Source organism: Phoenix dactylifera, chromosome 3 (assembly GCF_051530095.1).
Source record: "Phoenix dactylifera cultivar Ajwa chromosome 3, Ajwa_hap1_PhDact_Kaust_v1.1, whole genome shotgun sequence".
NCBI lineage: Eukaryota > Viridiplantae > Streptophyta > Magnoliopsida > Arecales > Arecaceae > Phoenix > Phoenix dactylifera.
The window spans coordinates 35,842,157-35,863,285 of record NC_143192.1 but is presented as its reverse complement, the minus strand read 5'-3'; the positions used below and the strand labels follow the sequence as shown (position 1 = coordinate 35,863,285).

The 21,129-nt window shown below is 38.3% G+C and overlaps 1 protein-coding gene and 1 long non-coding RNA gene across 2 annotated transcripts; both read right to left on the bottom strand.

Moving 5' to 3' along the window:
* Positions 1-12,937: 12,937 nt before the first annotated feature.
* LOC149768080 (uncharacterized) lies at positions 12,938-13,890 on the bottom strand. Its single transcript, XR_016400074.1, has 4 exons — positions 13,601-13,890; positions 13,429-13,522; positions 13,297-13,349; positions 12,938-13,181 (listed from the first exon to the last, which is right to left on the bottom strand). It is a non-coding gene; the product is annotated as an uncharacterized LOC149768080 (long non-coding RNA).
* On the bottom strand, positions 13,880-15,918 carry LOC120106803 (uncharacterized). The gene is made up of 6 exons (XM_088704422.2): positions 15,191-15,918; positions 14,960-15,106; positions 14,799-14,888; positions 14,460-14,639; positions 14,290-14,376; positions 13,880-14,206 (listed from the first exon to the last, which is right to left on the bottom strand). The coding sequence occupies exons 1-6, from the start codon at positions 15,902-15,904 to the stop codon at positions 13,880-13,882; spliced, it is 1,545 nt and encodes a 514-aa protein (XP_088560548.2). The 5' UTR covers positions 15,905-15,918.
* Between the last annotated feature and the right edge of the window lie 5,211 nt (positions 15,919-21,129).

Sequence of the window (21,129 nt, the reverse complement as noted above, 5' to 3'; positions counted from 1 at the left end):
TAACAGCCCATATTTGCTTTAGATGTTTTGAAGCTTGTTTGAAGCTGATTTTGAGCCAAACAAGCATCTTTTTTTGAGTTTCCAAATATCAATTAATGTTATCATTAAATAAAAGTTGCATTGAACTTTTTGGTGGAAGATCATGGTAGAGTTTATTATTAGCTAGGAATGTCATTCCCCCATTCTAATGTTTTCTTTTTTCCTTTTTCAATAAATTCGATAAGGTGCTAGGTGGGTTATGATCAATCCTTATGAGTTTGACAAGTACATGAGATGTTTTAACTTTTATAAGGTGCTAGGTAGCTACTTAGGTAGGAGCACAAACCAAAGTTCTATAAAGATGCCTTACTACAAAATAGACTTCGATCTTTTAAGGATATATATATATATATATATATATATATATATATATATATATATATATATATATATATATATATATATATATATATATATATATATATATATATATATAGGGCACGTACACACCTTTGCAAATATAGCTTGTTACATATTTAATTTTCAAAAATTTCTATTTACATGTATATCCCCCGAATCATTCTATTTTTCCATGGATAGCATATGCAATAGATCTTTGGTTGAGGATGCTAATATATAACTATCTTAAGTGCAAATAAATTTATTACCCTTTTACATTAAAACTTTTAAAAAAATTATATAAAAAATATGGCTCTTTTCACTACAAACAGAATATCAATTTTTTTTTAAAGGCATTAATGTGAAAGGGTAAAACTATCAAATGATACTCAAAATGATTTTGTTGCCGCCATCAATCAAAAATCTAACGAAATGGGGCATCATATTTTTGGGGGATAAATATGCAAAAAGATACCTGCCATGGTATATATCCAAAAATCCACCTTATCATAGGCTAATATTTGAGATTTGAAAAATATGAAGAGATTTTATATAAAAACTTTGAAAGCTAGAAAAGCATCTTCGTTGACAGGATCAATAAGATATTACAAATATAGGATCGATGCTAGAAGTTAAAATTAGAGTATCCCTTGTCAACACTTTTCAAAGAAATTTCCTCAAAAAGGGGGAAAAAGTTGAGAACTACTCGAGTAGGATACACCTGTATTTCATGGCTTTCTACAATTAATCTTGTTAAGTGACTTCGTGAAAGGCTCACACTGTTATAAGTAGATGTTCTAGATTCATGTTTGATAAAAAAAGACAAGTAAAAGAAATTCATGTCAAAGTTCTTGCTACACCCTTTGGTCATGGCAAGATGATACTGTGCCAACTTGGTCGAATTTCCTTCAACCACACCCCTCCCCAACCAACCAAAATGAAATCAAACTAGTCTTCATATATTTAAATCAGTTCAGTAATTATGTATTTTTGACATATTATTTAGGAAGTCTAAGTGCGAACTCTCTTAACTTTAACATTTTGTTTTCACAAGGAGTAACAACTGAAGCTAATATAATTCAAATAGTGAATAGGACTTGATGGTTACATAGCCAATTTTTGAACAAAGGGAGCTGCCATCTAGGGGATATGATTCATCATTTTGTTGCTATAAGGTTGAACTGATTATTTCCCCCCACAAAATCAGGATGGAGTATGAGATAAATTAAAAAAAAGTTACTTCAATAATTTCTGGGTGGAAGAAAGAGTCCTAGCTGAGGCTCTTTAGATGGAACCTAGTTTGGCAAATGTCTCAGACTGTATTATGAACTATTTTGCGTGCTTTATATGTCACAAATTTAAAATGAGAAAATTAGTAATCAACAATGAACTGGGTCATGATTGTGTATGCCTTAAGGACTGCTCGCTGAAAAAGGATCAGTTTATTACGAGTTTGTCAGCCAAATTATCAAGTCTTTTCTTGTCTATTGTTTTTGAGCAACGTCTTTTCTTATATAATAAAATCACGCAACAAGCTTCTGGATGATCTTACATTCTTCAGAAAAGAGACTGCATACAGAAATCGAGGAGAGTCACCTTCATATCTTAGGCTTACATAGACCTCATTATTCCTTGAATTGCAAATTTTTTACTCTAGTTAGGTACACAAGCATTTTTCACCTCTTCCAAGTCCTTGGAAAGAGTGGCTCCTTGCAGCTCGCTCGTCCTTTTGGCTACATAAGAAAGAAATCTCATGTAATTGTGATCCACCAACCTTGCAGGCCTACTTGAACCATATCGGCGAGCAAGTATAGATCGCTGCCAACTAATAGTTTAACCCTAAAAGAGAGTCCTGGATACTCAAAACCATATTAAGTTCTAACTCGGAGAGAATCCAATTTGTCGAAACGAAGGGTATGATCAGTAAATTTTTTGTTGCACCCATGCTTCATCTGTTCCTGATTCCTCTGTCGCTCTTCTTGTCCTTTCTCTACTTTGTGAGGGCAAGTAGTAGAGGAGAGAAAGTTTCCTTGTTTAAGATCTTTCAATAACTCAGCATATATAGCACTAGCGGACATGAAAGTTTTTAAGTCTCCACCTTTCTTTTGCCAAAAAACAATTGCCATTTGATAGGGTTTCTATGCAAGCATGTCATTTGCTTTCTCAAAATCTAGAATTCGGGTGAATTGAGCTGACATGCAGTTAATTGCAAACCTAACAAGATGAATGATGAATCTAGTAAACGTTCATGGTAAGAACTCCTTATGTCAGAGTGACATATAGCACTTCTTCTCGAAGTGGTCCATTAGGACTCACCTTTCACCTTTTCCCCCTGTTCTCAAGTCAGACAGGAGAAGGAATCCTGTGATACGTAGGGTAATAGAAGCGTCCATGCATCGAATACTCATGTTCTCGTGAAAACAAGGCATGGGGACTAAGAAGAATCTACCTTTCCCCCTTTGTCATCTCCCCTTGACAGTGTCCTTTTGTCCTCCAGATTTTGTTACATGGAAATCTTATCACAATTTGGGCCCTTGGAGCCCTTGGAGTTGTAATTCTTTGATTCCATGGTCCTCCACCCCTTTCATGCAATTCTTGTGAATCGGACTGCGCACATTTTGGGCACTAGACCTAAAATACCCACCGTACGTTTCTTCTGGGAGAGGGGAGGGAAAGCTCAGCCCAAGTATGCTACACAAATCCAAGTATTGGGTGCGTAGTTCCCTCAATTGCAACGGTTTGATTGGCGGACATCGCGTTAGAGCACAGATCCTTTGTGGTGTTGTGCGTATGGCAGAGTTCTATACAGCTATGGATGGCCAACTGCCATCAGAAGATGAATGCCATCAAACAAAGTAGTCCACGAGCACATGTTGTATCATACACGACATATGTTGTTCGATGGTCGTCCATTTTCTGATAGCGGCTATTCAAGGATGCACAGCACTCTGCGGTGCTCGGGCCACACTACAGAGGATTTTAGCTGAGCACACAATCGACAGACACATACTATATAACTATGACCTTCTTTTTGTTTTTTTTCTCTGTTATCTTTTAATAATTAATCCTATTCAGGCCCAACTGTGCCCTGAGTCTCAAAAATATCCTGGCCTTGCCTTCGTCCCTCACAACTCGTGCCCAACCATATGTATTCTTGCCTTAACAGCACGACCAATCTTGCACATTGACTCATTAGAAGAGGTGTTCAAATTTCTCATGCATCCACAACCTCCATTGTGGGAGGCTAACTGCTAAGGTGGTAAAAAACCCTCTCTGCTCATTGGATAACATTCTTGGGAAAACAAATTGGAACCACATCCATCTTTTTAGTCAGTGCCCTCTAAATATTTTTCTTATTTACTAAAAAGAATGCATCTTAATATTTGTGGGTAACCTACAAGTCCAAGTTTAAAATATTCTACCCAGGAATAAGAAAGCCCAAGAGCACCGACCCCTTGAACTAGTATGTCTTCTAGTTCCCAAAAGTTTCTCATATTTTCAGTTCAAAAGGAATCATTTCATAGTGCCCTTTCCCTATCTGATTACATTTCAGTAAACGTTGGTTTTTAGGCGGACCACATTTTTGTGATCCATATTTATTCTCTTGAAGGAATGAAGTTGGAAAGGTTCATCTCCTTGTGGCTCCAGAGAAGCAACATGATCTGCTTTGTGGCTCCGGATGTAATAACCAAGGCATGTTTCCAACTCTAAGTTGGGCAGTGGCTTTTCCTATGTGACATCCCCAGTGGTCCTCACTACCATTCTACTCATTGCATTCAGCTTTCCGGGCAAATGCTTTTGGAAAATAAGTATGGATTTGATTCTGAAGTAGAATGAAGGAAAAGTTGAGAGTGATTGGAGAGGAAACAAGTCGATGGGTAGTAGTTTTTCTTCAAAGGATAGCAACTTTCTGTCTTCTCTAATTGAGGGTTGATGTTGGCTTGCTGCATCATTGGTTTTCCTTTTATCTTTTGCATGAGAATTACTGAATGCCCTCACACCCATGACAACAAGGGAGTGTTGCTTTCCGTACTTTACACCAGTGATTTCCCCCCTGTAATTATCTGATAACTTTTTTCCCTGTTCACTCTAAAGAAATGCCAATTAAAAGAAGGAAAAGGTAGATGGCTATTGTTGATCTAGGATTTGGTAGCTGATTTTTGTGGTGTCTATGGTCGTATCATTTTAATGAAAGGAATTGTTGCCCAAGGTGACAACCCAAGAGGGGGGGTGAATTAGGTTTTCTAAAAATTATGTTCCCTAATTTTTACTTTGAATTGAATGCAGCGGAATGATAAAATGTTATTTACTTAAGCTCTAGGCAATTACAAGTAAAGCAGTGGAAAATTAAGCTAGAGCAATTATACTATGGCTTTAGGGTGCAATTGTTCTAAAATTAACTTATAGTTGTATGATCAATTTTAATCTATGTGTATGGTAAGAATGGAGTGGAAGCTAAACAAATTCTAAACAATCACTTATAACTCTATAGAGAACAGAGCTAGAGATATTACACAATCAAGTATGAGTGTAAGGCATGAAATACAAGAGATAAGGCATCACAAATACAAAGATGTATAGTGGTTCGGTGCACCCCAGCACCTACATCCACTCCCCAAGACCTCTTGGGAATTTCACTATAATCCCTCAGAATACAGCCGGTTGTTTTACAAGCTCACAACGTAACTTGTTGTTTTGCGAGATCACAACGAACTCGGTCGGTTTTCACAGGCTCACCGACTAGAACCAATCCGATTGTTTTCACGGGCTTACAATCCAACCCAGTTGGTTTTCCCAAAGGCTTACCAACCACAACCTTACAACGATTGTTTTCCGGGTTCACAATCAACCCAGTTGGTTTTCCCAAAGGCTCACCAACCACAACCTTACAACGATTGTTTTCCGGGTTCACAATCAACCCAGTTGGTTTTCCCAAAGGCTCACCAACCACAACCTTACAACGTTGGTTTTATACTTGGCTCACCAACAAACCTTAACCCCTTGATTCAACCCCTTGATTGAATCAAGTTACAAGATATTAGACTAAGAATTTGAAACAAATACAAGCTTCTTAAACAAACAAATATAGCAATGTAAACAAGTTGAGTAGAGAGAAACCCTCAAACAAGTTTTGAAGATAAAGGAACTCAGCTTCTTCTTTACTTGACCCTCTTCTAATTTGGCACGAGGTAGAAGATCACTGAGGCAGCACACAGTTGGAGAGGAAGCTTTGGGATTCACTCGGATGCTCTTCTTCTTTCTCTTTTGCTTTGAATGGCCCTTTTGTGCTTTTGGGAGATTTTTCTTTGAGATCTCTTTCCTAAGTGTTCTCTCCCACTTCCATAACTTCTTCCCTAGCTCTCCCCTTGATTTTATATCTTTGGATGGCGTGGGAATAAAAATCTAGCCGTTAGAGACAAAAATAGAGCCGTTGGAGTCAAGAAAAAACTAGCTGTTATGCCTCCCAGCGTGTTAGAGTCGACTCGGCTGAAGCAGGAGTCGACTCGGCTAAAGCAGGAGTCGACTAGGCTGAAATAGGAGTCGACTCGTGAATAGGAGTCTGCCGGCACTGTAGCTGGAAGTCGACTCGAGCACTGTAGCGCTGAAGTTGGAGTCGACTCGAGCACTGTAGCGCTGAAAATCAACTCTCTGTCTGTTTGTCTGTTTTTAGTCGGAGTCGACTCGCAGAGTCTCGGAGTCGACTCGAGCACTGTTCCTTGAAACTCCAGAGTGCCAGAGTCGACTCTGAACTTTTAGGAGTCGACTCGAGGACTATTCTTTTGAATCTTTCTTTGAATTTGCTCCTCCAACTTGAATCCTTTGAACTTGAAACTTGGGCCAATGAAACATAACTTTCTTTCAACTTTTTGAGAGCTTTTGAAGTCTTCTTCTATTCTTCCAACTTGCTATATTCCTTGCAAAACAAATTATCTTTCTTCTTGCAATACAAATATTAGTATTTATACTTCAAGGTTTTGTGATCATCAAAATCAATCTAAGGAATTTCTGGACCTAGAAATTCATTTCATACAATTGAACCTTTTCAAACTGTTTCTTTTTAAGAACCAAAAAAACTTGTGCCAAAATAACAGATGCCAAGAAGAACAAAAGGCCTTTCAATCTTTGGGTCATCAGGAATTCTTCAAAATCTTGGCTCACCAGGTCCCTTAACAATTTAGCTCATGAGTAGTTCAGTGCACAAGTTTTCGTGATAACAGCCCTACAACAGTACCAACCACATAACTGACATGAAGACTATTCTTGGTAGAATAAGCGTGATGAGCCTTAATTTAATCCAATGATTTAAGTCCAAAATTCGAACATGAGTTATATATGTCTCAGTCAAAAACAAACCAGACATGAGGATTAATCTTAATTTTTGCAATTTGATCCGCCAATCTCTACTCTTTGATCTTCGTCGATTCTACAACATCGATTGCACCAAAAGATTATCCTCTTGCATAATTTCTATAATTATTAAAGACAATCAAATGTTTTGCAAGCGCATTTTCAATGATGGTCTAACATTCAATATCCAATTAATACAAGAACAGTACGAGATGCCACAAAACTCCCTAAAGGATCAATATTCCATTTCAAAGTTCATGGTTGGAGACCTAACTATATGAGGTCGGGCAACTAGCATCTATTTGTCCCATCTTCATGTTCAATACTCAACATGGCAATGGTCAATGCCAACTAGCTGACTTTCCAATGCTAATGTGAGGGATGTCTGTAGGTAATTTTAAGCAATAGAACAGAGCAGGTCATGTTGAGCCACAGAATAGAGATAAGCCCTACAGAATAGAGCAGGTAATGTTGAGCCACAGAATAGAGATAAGCCCTCTCTGAATCTTTTTATTCCTAATCATCTGGGCTGACAAGGACAAGATATGAACTAAGGTTTCTAGCACAACCCCTAATTGGAGACTCTACCAGTAATTAGAGCTACCTTTTCATCTTAATTTGAGAAGCACCAAATATAATGCTCAATCTTGAAAGAATTAGGCCACAAATATTGCCCTATGGTAGGATAGGTCGTAGGCAATAAAGCAGTTGTAAAAAATATGCCCATATAATATAAGATAATAGAAGAAAAAAAACAGCTGTTATATTTTTCATCCTATTTAGCTCAATAATGTAACGAAGGGTGCTTGAAACCACTAGAGCAGCCTTCGTAACAGTTATAACATCATTATTCAAAACCGTGTTCTCATGGATATATTTTCTATGTTTCGATTTCTATAGATGTATTTATTCTCGAATGGTTTGACTGGAATCGTTTTTCTTGTAAATAAGGAAATATCAATAAAATTAGCCCTTGTTTTCACAAGAATGTAACGAAAAAAAAGCCTCTCTAGCGCACATAGATTCAGAATTGTTTCTCTTTTTCTTTGTTTTTCTTTAATCGAAAAGGGAAGTCAAGGATGTTGGCCTCCTCAAACCTCCCTTTATCCACTGACGGCAGATTGTGGCCCCCCAACCCTCGCTTTAGGTTGGAAAGACCCTCCATATAGATTCAAAAGCGTCTGACTTTGACCAGCTCTAGTTCTGTTCTCCATTGTCACTGTGTTTGTTCAAAAAGAGGGAAAGGAAAAGGTAGAGACGACTTGAGAGTCGAGGTGGAGAAAGTGGTTCTTCATGGCCATTTTGGGGGCATTCGGTTGCTCTGGACCACCTTCAGCTTTTGGTCCAAGATGTGTAGCCGGACTTTTGTTACACCTACGGCGTCCCTTATTTGTCGTGAGAGCAAACTCGACCGCCGCGCCTTCCCTGGGGATTCCCTCAAGACTTTCTAGTTCTAGCTGACCTAAGTTACCTTCTCTCTCTCTCTTTCTCTGCGCCATTGCGTATCCAGGCTTATTTCAGCAAGCCGTACTCCTTAATGGCTTTTAACTCTTGATCTCGGATATTGTAAAGTTATGTAGAATCTCTAGTTCATGGTGCAACTTCGAGTCTGCGTTCGAAGAATTCTCCACTTATTTTTAAGCTATAATATCCATACCGTTATGATGTCTTGTGGGAGATAAGAGAATTAGCCATTTGAATGGAATATTTTAGAAGGCCTTGGGGTTGTTACAGCCATTGACAAAAAGGAGAGCACGCATGCGGCGGCGCAACCCACGAACGGCTAACGAAGAACATCAAGAACTGGCCATGCTCATCCAGTGCCAACTTGTTAAGAGTTTTGCTCGGAGTAGAAAAAACATGCTTCAAACTTAAAACATGATATAATGGCTGGAAACCTGAACTCACATCGACAGTGGACTTCTTATGTTCAAAGACCTTACAGATCCATATATAATTATTTGCTAATGCATGCATAATTACGATAAGATAGGTGGGGTCAGCTTCTTCATGCAATAAAAAACGTTGGTGTTCATTAATTATATCTGAATACAAATCCCTAACGTGACATGATAAGTTTATAATACTTGCATATCTCATGGGACCTGAGAGCATTGACTTTGGTAAGTGCAGAAGGCAAAAAGAATTTCTGGTTTAGCATAAAAAAGTTAATTTGTACAAAGGTATGTTGCAAAATTGTTATGAATTTCTTGTTGCTTGTCAAGGTGTAATCGGTTATCTTCTATTCGAGAAAGATACAACACCTAATGAGCAAATATTCTACTATTCGTGAAGCAACATAAGAAGAAGCTGGCAGGTGGATAATGTTTCATCATCTTAGCAAAGCTGCATCTAATTTAAGTTGTGGGTGTGGGATGCGGGATATGTTTGAGCGGTCAACAAGGAAAGGTATTAATTTACTACTAGATAAACCTGGCTGGATCCGAACATGCCCTCAAATCACTCATATGCAAGGGGATTTCTAGCACTCTCAACTAACTCAAATAGAAAGTACTCAAATATCAAATTCCTTTTATGATTAAAATTTCACTCATGCATATGAAAGGGGATTTATAGCATTCTATGTCAACTCAAATAGAAAGTAATTAAATATCACAATTCTTTTATGATTAATATTTGAAATCAATTTTGAAGGTGAGTAGGAATTTGATATCAATTTAAATTCTGAAGGCAACTAGAAGTTTGAAATATGAAAAGACTAGAAACTTCTTTTTTTTTTTGAAAATCAATAAGCAAAGCAAATTGAAACTGATTAAAACTCAAGTCCAAAGGAATCCTAATCTAAGAAAGAAAGAATTGTAAATGTGAATCCCACTTTTGATACCAAATCTGATAGAATTAGATTGGGTGTTGAAGCTGGAAAATAAACTTTTTTGTATTTTTTTTCAAAAATCATAGTATAGAATGGCAAATGAAAGACCTTACTGTGATACCAAGTCTGATGCAGCAGGTAAGGAGCTCTGAATAAATCTTTATTCAATATGAGATCAAAGTAATAGGGTGAAAATAGAACTAGATATAGAAATTATAATCAAAACTATAACTCGAAGCAAGAAAGATCAAATTAGAAGCAAAAGTTAAAAGAAAAAATTAAAGCTAAAGCAATTACTAAAAGATTTTGCATCTTTCCTTGCTGCTAGACTTTTAGCCACATACCTCTGATCTTTACAGGATATTGATAGAAGAATCTTGGCTTCTCACCAAAACCTCTTTTGAATCACAGACTCGTATCATGGTTTCTTGAGCAACCTCCTATCACATAAAAAATTGAGAAAAATCTCAAAAGATGAGCTTTATTTATTTCTATCATCGATTTCGATGTATTACATTGTGGGATTATTTTTAAAAATACATCTCTTAAAGTCAAAATACTTTTTCTAGTCCCCTTAGAATGTAAATTTTCTAGAAATAAGGAGATAAATATCAAATAAATAGTAGAAAATGATTTCTAACTCTTATTGGATTTCTAACTCATCTAGCATGAGTTTATATAAGAAAGTAATATACAAATCCTGGGAAAAAATAAAAAAATTGTTTTTAAATTATTAGGGTATGTAGTGTGTTTTCATAAATATCTAAAAGTTTTGCAGTATTAACATATCTTCAATAAATTATTCATATATTTCTCATTCAATCTTTATTTTGGGTGATTCAAGATGAATTTGAAATCTTAATAATAGATAAGATCGATTGAAGTGGTTTCATCCAAAAATTTGAACTCTCACGATACTAGTAAAGCTCTCTTCTAAACTAATATATACTACACCATTTTTGTAACATGGTTGGATATGAACTTCAAAAATTAAGTTCACGAGTTACTTGTTAGTCAAGTATCACCTTGTATTCATCCTTGATGTGATGCTAAATATTTGGTGGTCATGCAAAGTGTATTTATTTCACCAATATATCTTTGTACAAATCTCAAGCTATTAACCTTCAAGCTTGTTCATGCATTGCTTTTAGTAAAGCCATGATCCAGAAGGATCCTTATGAGCAGGACTGGATAGAGTTCAGAAACAAAATTCATACATTACTTTTAATGAAGCCATGATCCAAGAAGGTCCTCAGATTCAATGTGAATCACTTTAACCATTATTCTTTGACCATTGGATCAGGTATGTGGCAGAATGGGTCCTTTGACCGCATCACTGATTGCCAGCCGATTCTAGCCGGTCGCCAAAGCCCCCTCTTCCTCTTTGCCTCTCCCTCTTCTTTTTTTTATCGGTCTCTTCCCGCTCTTTCTTCCTTTCTCTTCGTTCCCTCACTAGCTTCGGTATGGTGATCAGGGCCGGCCCGATCCCCTAGGCGACTGAAGCGGTCGCCTAAGGCCCCAGGCCAATGGAAGGCCCCCAGGAGACTGACCAAAAGGAAGCAAAGGCCCCATATAAAACGGGATCTGGAGCTGGCTACGAGTCTTCCCCCTTGATGGAAGGGAGGTGGAGAGTTTCCAGGCCTGCAGAGGGGCAATTTGGGAAGTTGGCGACAGTAGTTTTGTTTTGGGTGGGGAGAGAGAGAGAGAGAGAGAGGAGGGATTTGGTTGGCTTGATAGACGCCTGAAGCCACTCTTATCTTTCATCCCTTCTCTTTTTTGGTTTTGGTCTTGGTTTTCCTTCCCTCACATTACTCCTGATCCAGCTGGGCCATCCGGAAGAAAGATGGGGAAATTAACTCCCCACCCTCCGGATGACTCGGGTATAACAAACCGTTCCTGTTGACCGAAAATGAAACTTTCGATCCAACGGCTCTGGAAACTATAATTCCCGGTCCCTAGGAGGAAAATTGTCTCAAGAAAATATGCAGAATATGCCCCGATCGAGAGGAATGAAGGCGGGAAATTGAGACGTTTCGAGTTTCCGTAATCCCTGGCCAACGGAAGAGGAGATTCGGTTTGAAGGCGGGAGGAAGTAAGTCGTTTGGAGTTTCCCCAATTCCCTGTTCGCGTGGCCAACGGAAGCCATATTCGGTTTGAAGGCGGGAGAAGGTGACCGTTGGAATTCCAGAGAAGACTTTGGAGCTCCACAAGCATAGTCCTCTGTTCTTTGAGGTTCCAACGGACTGTATGCCAGTCGGGGGCCAACGGAAGGCTTTTTGGTTTGAAGTCCTCTGTTCTTTGGAGCTCCACAAGCATAGTTTTCTGTTCTGTGAGGTTCCAACGGACTGTATGCTTATCGGGGGGCCAACGGAAGGCTTTTTGGTTTGAATTCCTCTGTTCTTTGGAGCGACACAAGCATAGTCCTCTGTTCTTTGAGTTTCCAATGGACTGTATGCTTATCGGGGGGCCAACGGAAGGCTTTTTGGTTTGAAGGCGGGAGAAGGTTACCGTTGGAAGTCCAGTGAAGAGTTTTGAAGGCGGGAGAAGAGTCTGTAGGGCCTGTTTGCCACACCTGTTTGCCGTTGGAAACTAACTGGAGTTGAGAGAGAACTCCATTTTTCTGTTTGAACTCCATCCGGCAAGCAGATTATATACAGATTACCCATCTGTTTGAACTGGAGTCTTGTCTTTTTTGATAAACAGATTACCCATCTGTTTTCCATCTTGTTTCGTTTTGCCATAGGGTGTGGTGAATTAACTTAACTGTTTTCTTTGTTTATGAATGCCTTGTTCTGCTCCAGTGTGCCATCTTCTTCCGTTTTGCCTTAGGGTGTGGGAAATTAAGATCAGGTGTGCCTCTAACTTTGTTTTAACAGATATATTTTGCTGATGTGCCTCTGATTCTGCACTCTTCGTCTGACTTTGTTATAACAGAGCTGAGCTCCAAGAATTGTCTCCAAATCATTTGTGCTGATCCCTCCTATTTTCATTATCATGGATTCAAAGAACAGTAGTAGCCCGGTTTTCATGGCCATTTGTTGTTACGGTAGCGAAGCTGTTATTATTTCCATCTGTGAGGACACAACTCTTGATCAAATATTCAAGAAAATAGTGGAAAGGTGGAGACATTTATCTTCTACAATGATAGAAATTAAGTTTTATACCCCACAGTCGAGAGTATCCGGCATTTGCTGTGGACACTCTCGAATTTCATGAATGATAGTTTCCGGGATATGGTATCCTACGCGGTCGCTTAGCCAAAATCGCAGAAATGATGCCTACATGGATGTGCAGAATATATTATTTTTAATGTACCTGTGAATACAAAAAAAATGTAACAAATCTTTCAACTGACACTCACAAATTTAATAGTATCGTTTACATCATTGAAGCTCCACATGGAATTGTAGCATTGAAAACACTGCTGCTTCAAGTCCAAAACAAGTAAATACCAATGCCATCCCGTATTCATTGGAATGAATAGATATCTATAGTTTTGGAGATCGCAGAGTTCTATGTCCCCTAACCATTTTATAATACTAGGCTGCAAGGACTGTAAAATACTTTTGGTAACATCAGCAGTTACCTCACCAATGCACAATAGATGTCGATTCACGGTAGCCTACAAAATTTATTATGTCAGAATACACATAATTTGTAGGAGACTCTTAAAAAATTTTGGGTGATTCAAAACCTGTATTTCACAGCGCAAGAATATAGATGGGTTATCAACGGACTCAGTGTTTTCTCGATGCCAAAGCTCCATGACACGAAAGTAAACGTTGACGACCTGCATTTATTAAAAGAACTTCATCAAATAGAACCGTTGATATAAATTTATGTGAGGTATATGTCTTCAATTAACCTACATCACTGCGTAGTGGCCCATCATGTAGGAGCTGCTCTATAGCATCACCGTTGCATGATGGTTTCAAAGTATCTGCATCCTCCCAAATGGTGTGCCTCCAAAATTCATTCCAATATTTAAGCTACTTACATAGTGATAAATGTGAAATTGCAAACTTAATTTAGGTAACTTACTCCATGTGATTTTCTTGAAGGAAGAAATCAATAGCTTCTTCATGGTACATAGGGAGCACACCTTCCCCCTTCCCGTAATACGTATGTTTCCTTGCCATTTTCAGTTTACTCTTTGGCATCTCCACTCTTTCAACATCAATGAATTTAGTGGTTTCTTCTAAAAGCTAAGTGAAATGAAATGAGAATACAACAATTTTACTTAGCAAAGAACATGATATGGACTTAGCAAATTGCATATGTACGCAGAATATTTAAGGAACTGAACAAATTTGTATACCTCTATAGGGGTGATGTTTCTTTGTCGAGTGGAATTGACTTGCGGAGCTCCATAAGTGCAGTAGTGATAGGCTCCAATAATTTACTCGACCGAGTGGGCAAATCCTCCTTTTTAATTGCTAGTGCCATACTACCTTCACCTAGAGAGGCTATTTTTTGTTTCTTTTTTGCCCTTCTATAAGTATTTGGAAAGTGTGTTATGGCCTTTGCTTTCTCTGTTGCCTTTCGCTCACGTGCTCCAAACTTCACGCGCCGGCATAAGGACGAAACATATTTCGTGGAGATAGGTCCACCTTCTTTCTCACCCTCAACATCAGTCGGCCAAATAACCTGATAACAATATGCATTTCATGTAATAAACAAGATAGTATAATGATAAAAAAATATTTTATCAAAATCAAATAATTACATACCTTCACCTCATCTGCACTATCATGAATCTCATCTTTCTCCACTACACCTTTGTCCTTAGCTTCAACTGTAGTATGCTCTTCACTCACCTAATAATGAGTTGTATTTAATTCATAACAACAACCATGATCCCCACGACAACATAGTTAATAATTCATCAAACATTGTTTACCTCAGTAAAATCTGTATCATGCTTAACATTTTCGTCATCCACTAAGAGACCATTATCTCGGAGGACCTTCTCAATTCTGGACACCCTCTTATCAACCAAAAACAAAGACCTCTCAGCCACTTTTAAGCGGGTATGTAAGCTTTCCAATGTAGGTCCTTCACTCTGGCTGGATGATGGAAACTAAAACAACACAATTATCCAATTTAGAGTATGTCTTTAACTAAGTACCACCAAATGAAATTAAATGTGTACCAAGTGGTTATAAGTATGTGCCGCAAAATAAAAGGTGCGTGCCACATGGAAATAAATCTGTGCCAAGTACTTGAAAATGTGTACTACCTGACTTATCTCTGTCGGAGCTTCTAATAGTGGCCTTCCTCGCGAGAGAAGGTGCAACTCCTCCTCTCTAGGCTCTAGCTTCTCGATCACCTGTCGCAAGCAAAAACTTAAGTCTTGCATCATGTAAAAATAAATGTGATGTTACAAATTAATATTCAAACCTGAAATTTTTTTAAGTTCTTCATAACTTTGGCAATCACGTCCACCTTGCGAGGAAATTTGGCATTGCTCCAACGCAACAGACGTGGATACATAAACGGTGGCCGGTGGCTGCCTAAAAGGATATTCGAATGCTCAACAGCCCATACCTGCCAAAAAACAATGTGAACATCAAATTTCAACACAATACATATCTTAACAATGAAATTAAAAAAAAATATAAAGATGCTTACCACCAAAGCCACCGTGCATCCATCCATATATCCACCAGATCCATTCCTGCTGATGTTCCTTCTCCTGACACTCTCGGATATAGTAGGTATCTGCTGCCGAACAAATGCAAAAACGGCAAGACCCCAACTATATGAACCTAACCGGCCTAAATCATCAATATATGAACATAATGCCTTTGGAACATTGTAGTGTACAGTTGGAAACAGAATAGTGACAAAGAGGTATAGAACCCATAATTTGGTAAAATCCTCTACATCTTGTCGTCCTCTCTTTCCAACTAGTAATTGTAATCTATTTTCTATTGCATCCCTACCGGCCTTTTTGTGGTCACCATCAAAAAAACGGGTGATAAGGTCAGAATTAACCCTCCCCTCTCTATACAATTCTACCTCATCGCCCGTGGCACTCAAACCAAGGATGAGTGCAAACTCACTCCCTAAAAAAGGCACTAAAACTTTACCAAACCAAAAACCTTCCTCGACATCATCCCAAATTGAGAGCAAAGTGTCTAGGACAGGCCTACTCTGCTTGATATATGGCAAACTTAGCATATGTCCAAAAGGAGTTGCGGTCACCCTATCATTCTGCTCCCGAGACATAGACTGCACAAGGGTGGCAATAAATTGGACATAGCGGCTGAAATAGCACCTTCCATTGACCATATTATTCGGGCCAATAGAACATGCTTTGCCTCTACTCTGAATTGGAGCCATATCAAATGTCTGCATCAAAAATATTAATGAAACATGTTATCCATAAAACAAATCTTTCAAGAATGCATTGTCAAACAAATAATAAACATCAAATTAAGAATCACTGCAGGGTAAAATTAAAGAAAACAGCAACCTTATATCATGTATTTGCAGGAAACTATACCAATATATCACCTACCAATAATCTTCCCTGGGCGAAATCAATAATCGATTCCATAGCATTCAAAAACGAAATCAAAAAATTATTCAGAACAAAAAAAACGGAAAGCAAGAGAGATTACGGTTTAGCTTCCACTATAGCCAGCATTATGGTTCTCAAAAAGTAAGAACAAATCTTCCCTAAGCCAAATCAATATTTCATTCCGTAACATTCAAAACCGAAAAAAAAAATTTCTTCGGAACAAAAATATGGGAAGCAATATTGATTAGGGTTTAGCTTCGATAATAGCAAGCATTATGGTATCCACTAGCATTGGGCGAGCGGAACCTTACCTGCGATTCGGAATGCTTATCGGGGCGGACTCGATCGACAGGAAGACGACTCCGTCGACTGGAAGAGGACTCCGTCGACACGAACAGGAATCGTTCGAGAGGAAGAAGAAGAAGGGGTTCTTTCCGAAGGCGAGAAGAAAAATACTCGGTCGAGAGGGAAAGGAAAACGAAGAAGGGTTTCTTCCTGGGTCCAGAGGAAGAAGACAATGAGAGGAAGAGGAAGAGGACTTGCCCGAGCGGAAGAGGAGCAAAGGAAGCCGGAAAGCCCAACGGATGAATAAAGGGTAGTTTCGTCACCATTTAGAAAGCCAAAAACTCTCGGGACCGGGAGTTAAAAGACCGGTCAACAGGGACTATTCCTTATACACCGGTCCAACACTGGACCGGTGATTAGTTTCCCCAAGAAAGATAGGGGGATTGGAGATGGACTTCTTGGAGGGTGGAGATTCTTTTAGTTTTCTCCTCTCGGTTTCTTCTCTCCTCTTGGGTGGTAGAGAGAGAAAATGAGGGAGGGGGTTGAATGGCTGCTGTGCTGTGATGTTGCAGTTGCCGCTTGGGTACTTACTTGAAGGGGAGATGGTGGGATGGGGTGAATTTCCCATAATGATCCTACTTTCTCTTATAGAGAGGCTCCTTTATGGACAAATTCTTTTCTTTACCTTGACCATGAAATGCCATGGGATGACCTTTTCACGGTAAACAGTATTGCCAATCATTATCTCAGTTATTTAATCAGTTTCATGGCCCTTCATTTAGAGTAATTACTTTTATGTGCTTCCATTCAAGAATTATATTAAATTTAAAAAACTTTTTATCTATCTATATTAGATTTATGTATCTTTGTTGAAATAGTATACTTGATAGCTATCTATTTTCATATCATTTTTTTAAGTATTTTATATTTATTAAAAAAATTATTATTAAAAAAAGAGGCCTCGTTTATTGGATTCGCCTTAGGCCTCCGAATGTATTGAGCCGCTCCTGATGGCGATCCATCAGATCCAACATCCAATGTGTCGTTTCAGGCCTGATCTCCCCATGGGAGTCGTGGATTAGAGTACTGTGATATCACTTCTCTTCCTTCCCACGCGCGCATGCCGAAAAAATATAAGAAAACTGCATAAGCTCAGAACTTGTGGTGGGATAGGCTAATACCCGCTACCTTTTCCATTCGTCAACTAAGAAGTCGACCAAATAATACAAAAGCTAGCTCGCATCCCTTACGTTAGTGCTATTAAAGTTCGCTTTTACATATATAATGGCTGTTATTTTCATCCGTACTGTTTGACCGTTTGTTTATATACAATACCCTTTTTGAAAGTTAAATTATTTCCATCCATTTTTCTGAAAGATACGTACAGTCTAAAATATATTTTATCAAGTAAACCGAGAGTAAAAAATTTGCTTCATTTTATCATTATCATCTACAATTATTTATTACAACACTATTATTATAACCATTAATTTCAATGGTCAGCAGCGGCTTCACTGTTAAACACGTTAACATCCATAACAAGTATTTTTAATGCCACTTGCCATGTTTGAATTTCAAAATTTTCTTAGTGAACTGCACTGTACTGCTAGCTTTGCAATTCTAGCCTGCATCAAATTTATTAGGCTGGTCAATTTTATATAGAAAGAAAGTCTTCTTTAAATTGTGTAGCCACAATCAAAATCTGCCATGTACTCAAATTGTAGAACCTTTTTTGGATAGTTGAAGATACAGGGATTTTTATAACTTGGTATTTAAAGGACATGCTACCTCCTAAGGGCAGATGAGTTGCAATTTGTTCTTGGTATCAATTTGCTATTCTTCTGGATAAGATTGCACTATGACATCCCATTTGAAGTGCCAGAATCATCTTTTTTTTTCTTCAAAAAAAGGACAATAAAATTGGTCCATATCTTAACAAACAATGTCAGTTATCTTTCTGTCTCCAAAATGTTTTTTTAAAAAAAACTTCAATTCTTAAGATGCTGCAGTTATTGGATGACTCCAATCACAAAATAGACTAAAATGGCTTCATATTGGTAACATACCAGTGTGCTATATAGGTAAAACTTAGGTAAAACTCATCATTCATCATGTATACTAAAATTTTTAAAACCAACTTTTGGAAATATTTCTCCTCCAATTGCATGCTGTGAGAAGAGAAACCAGAACCATCTAGTCCGACAACTATTGCGCATCCGCAAGGCCTTTTGATTTCCAACTCTAAGCAGACATTGTTGGAGTTTGAATTATTATTATTTTTTTTTTTACTAGAGCAGGTGATTAATTTTATTATGAACACATCCAAAAAGATCAAAAGACAGTACATCCCGAAGCGCTCTAGGCAGCTCCCTCTTCCCGACCCACAAGGCACCTCCAGAATGATTGGACACATACGAGGCCACCCAGTCCGCAGGACCGTTAGCCTCTTTATATGCATGTTTAGCTTGGACAACCACACCACCACTGACCATGGCCCGGATATCTCGAAGCAGGGGGTGACATCCATACACACTGCATATGCATCTCTGGATCTAGCCAATCACCGTAGCTGAGTTATCCTAAAGCATAACTGCTCTGGTCCGCAGCACATGCCGGGCATAGCCCAACCCAGCCTATGCCGCTCTCAGCTCAGCCTCCGGCATCTAGGTATTAAAAATCTGACAATCACCAGCAACAACCACTCTAGAGTCTGAACCTCTGATGACTAACCTAGCTCCCCCCCTCGTGCTGCTGTCCAGTATGCAACCAATAAAATTGACCTTGAGAAAACTCGGGGGTGGGGGCTTCCAAGTGAAAAACACCGTCCAAGGTGCTTCACGAGCAGAGCTGGAGCTCCAAATGCCCCGAATTGCTAAGGACCCATCCAACTGAGCAGCATGGATGATCTCTGCCGTTTGTACCCGGGCCTACTCAACTACGAACCTCGGTGAAGTGCTGCTCTCGCCAAAGGTCCAAGTATTTCTGGCCAACCATATTTGATGAACAACATCCGCCGTGCCCACGACCGCCTGTCAAGTCTGCGGGGCGCCAACCCACCGCTTGACCGCTTGCGGGGAGGAGCCCGAATGGCCCCAAACATCCAGTGGAATCCCAACAAGCATTCAGACCCTTCTAGGACGCTCACAATAAAACCAAACGTGGTCCATAGTCTCATCCGGCTGACACTTGCAGCACTGGGGATGAATGCCCAATCTCCGCCTGCACAACACCGACCTCGTCGGCAAATGGCCATAGGCCACCTTCTAGAGGAATAGAGCCACCATCGAATGAAGACCGACCTTCGCACAATTCAGTCCCCGACCCTGCTCACACTGGATAATGTTGTAAATATCTCCCACCCTGACTCTGGGTTTGTAGGACGTACTCCACACTCTCATGTCCAGACTGGCAGACATCGGAACCGGAAGCGACCAGACGTTCTCTACAAGATGCTCCCCAAACAACTGATCAAGTCAACTAGCATCCCACCCATCCCCTTTCGATTGGAGGAGATCGCAGACTTGAAGTCTGTCTACGGTCTCGACGTTAACCATGGTTGATCAGATTCAAAAAAGTCTCAATTAAAAAAAAAGTATTTGTTTATCATAAATTTTTTAATTATTTAATAACACAATTCGATCTCTCTCTTTCTTATTAGTACTCTATCTTCCAAAAGTTTATTCTACAGATAGAGAGTTTTTCCATTTTTCAATCTTCTGCTTTCTATCTTCTTTTATTTTTTGGTCAATGAAAGATCGGTCGAGCCAAGCCTCTACAGTGATCGTGCTCATAAGAGGAGGATCAGGCTGAGTTAGATTGTACTTTGGGGATGAGATCGCCACAAACTTGTATGTAGGGGGCAAATCACATTCTTAGGGTAGTGTATATCACATGCCTCGATTCAGACAATCTCTTTTCAATCTTTTGATTTTATTCTAGTAAATTATTTCTTTATAATACTTCTATAAAATAAAGATATAACAATTTGTACTCAAAATATTTCAAACAGCCTAAGAACGTGAGTTTGATTGTACTAGAAATTGCTATACATATATTTGTTTATTAAAATTTAATTTGATAGCATAGAATTAGATTTAGTTTAATTGTATAGAAATTTAAAATTCATTCAAAAGGTTGTTTTTCACAAAAAACAATCCTTTAAGTCATATTGCTCAGAAAATTGGGTAAATAATTTTTTTACAACTTTAAAAACTATACAGAATTTTTTTGCAGATTCTAAATATTTACAAAATTTTTCTACAACTTTAAAGTCTGTGCAAAAATTTTCTATAGATTTAAAATCTGTGTAGAAAATTATTGCAGCTTTAAAATCTGTGCAAATTTTCTATAGCTTTAAATTCTGTACAATCTATTTTTTGCAGTCTTTAATTACTGTACAAATTTTTTTTGCATCTTTAATACAAAAAACTTCTGCACTTTTAAAAGTTGTGCAGAATTCTGTTGCTTTAAAAACTATGCGTATATTAACATTCTTAAAATATATACCGTTGCTTTGAAAAATATGCAGAAATTATGAAGTTACATTACTTGTTATATTTCTTAGTGTGGTTATTTAGTTTTATTGATATTATTGCCCTTTATTACATTTATTTCAAAACCTAGAATCTAACTCAAAATCTTACGAATTAATAGAGTACTAACAAAAAGATAAACTGGCATATTCAGATTCATCATAAATTTCTAAGACAACTCAAAAATAATAATATTATTTTCTTAAAATTTTTCAAGTCTGAGAAAA

What these genes read in the sequence shown, in the direction of transcription:
- LOC120106803 (XM_088704422.2), bottom strand. Translation starts at nt 15,904, where the DNA reads ATGGCTCCAATTCAGAGTAGAGGCAAAGCATGTTCTATTGGCCCGAAT. An exon ending in CTCCGACAGAGATAAGTCAG is followed by an intron (nt 14,640 to 14,798) that starts GTAGTACACATT and finishes GTGTTGTTTTAG; the next exon opens with TTTCCATCATCCAGCCAGAG. An exon ending in ATAGTGCAGATGAGGTGAAG is followed by an intron (nt 14,207 to 14,289) that starts GTATGTAATTAT and finishes TATTGTTATCAG; the next exon opens with GTTATTTGGCCGACTGATGT.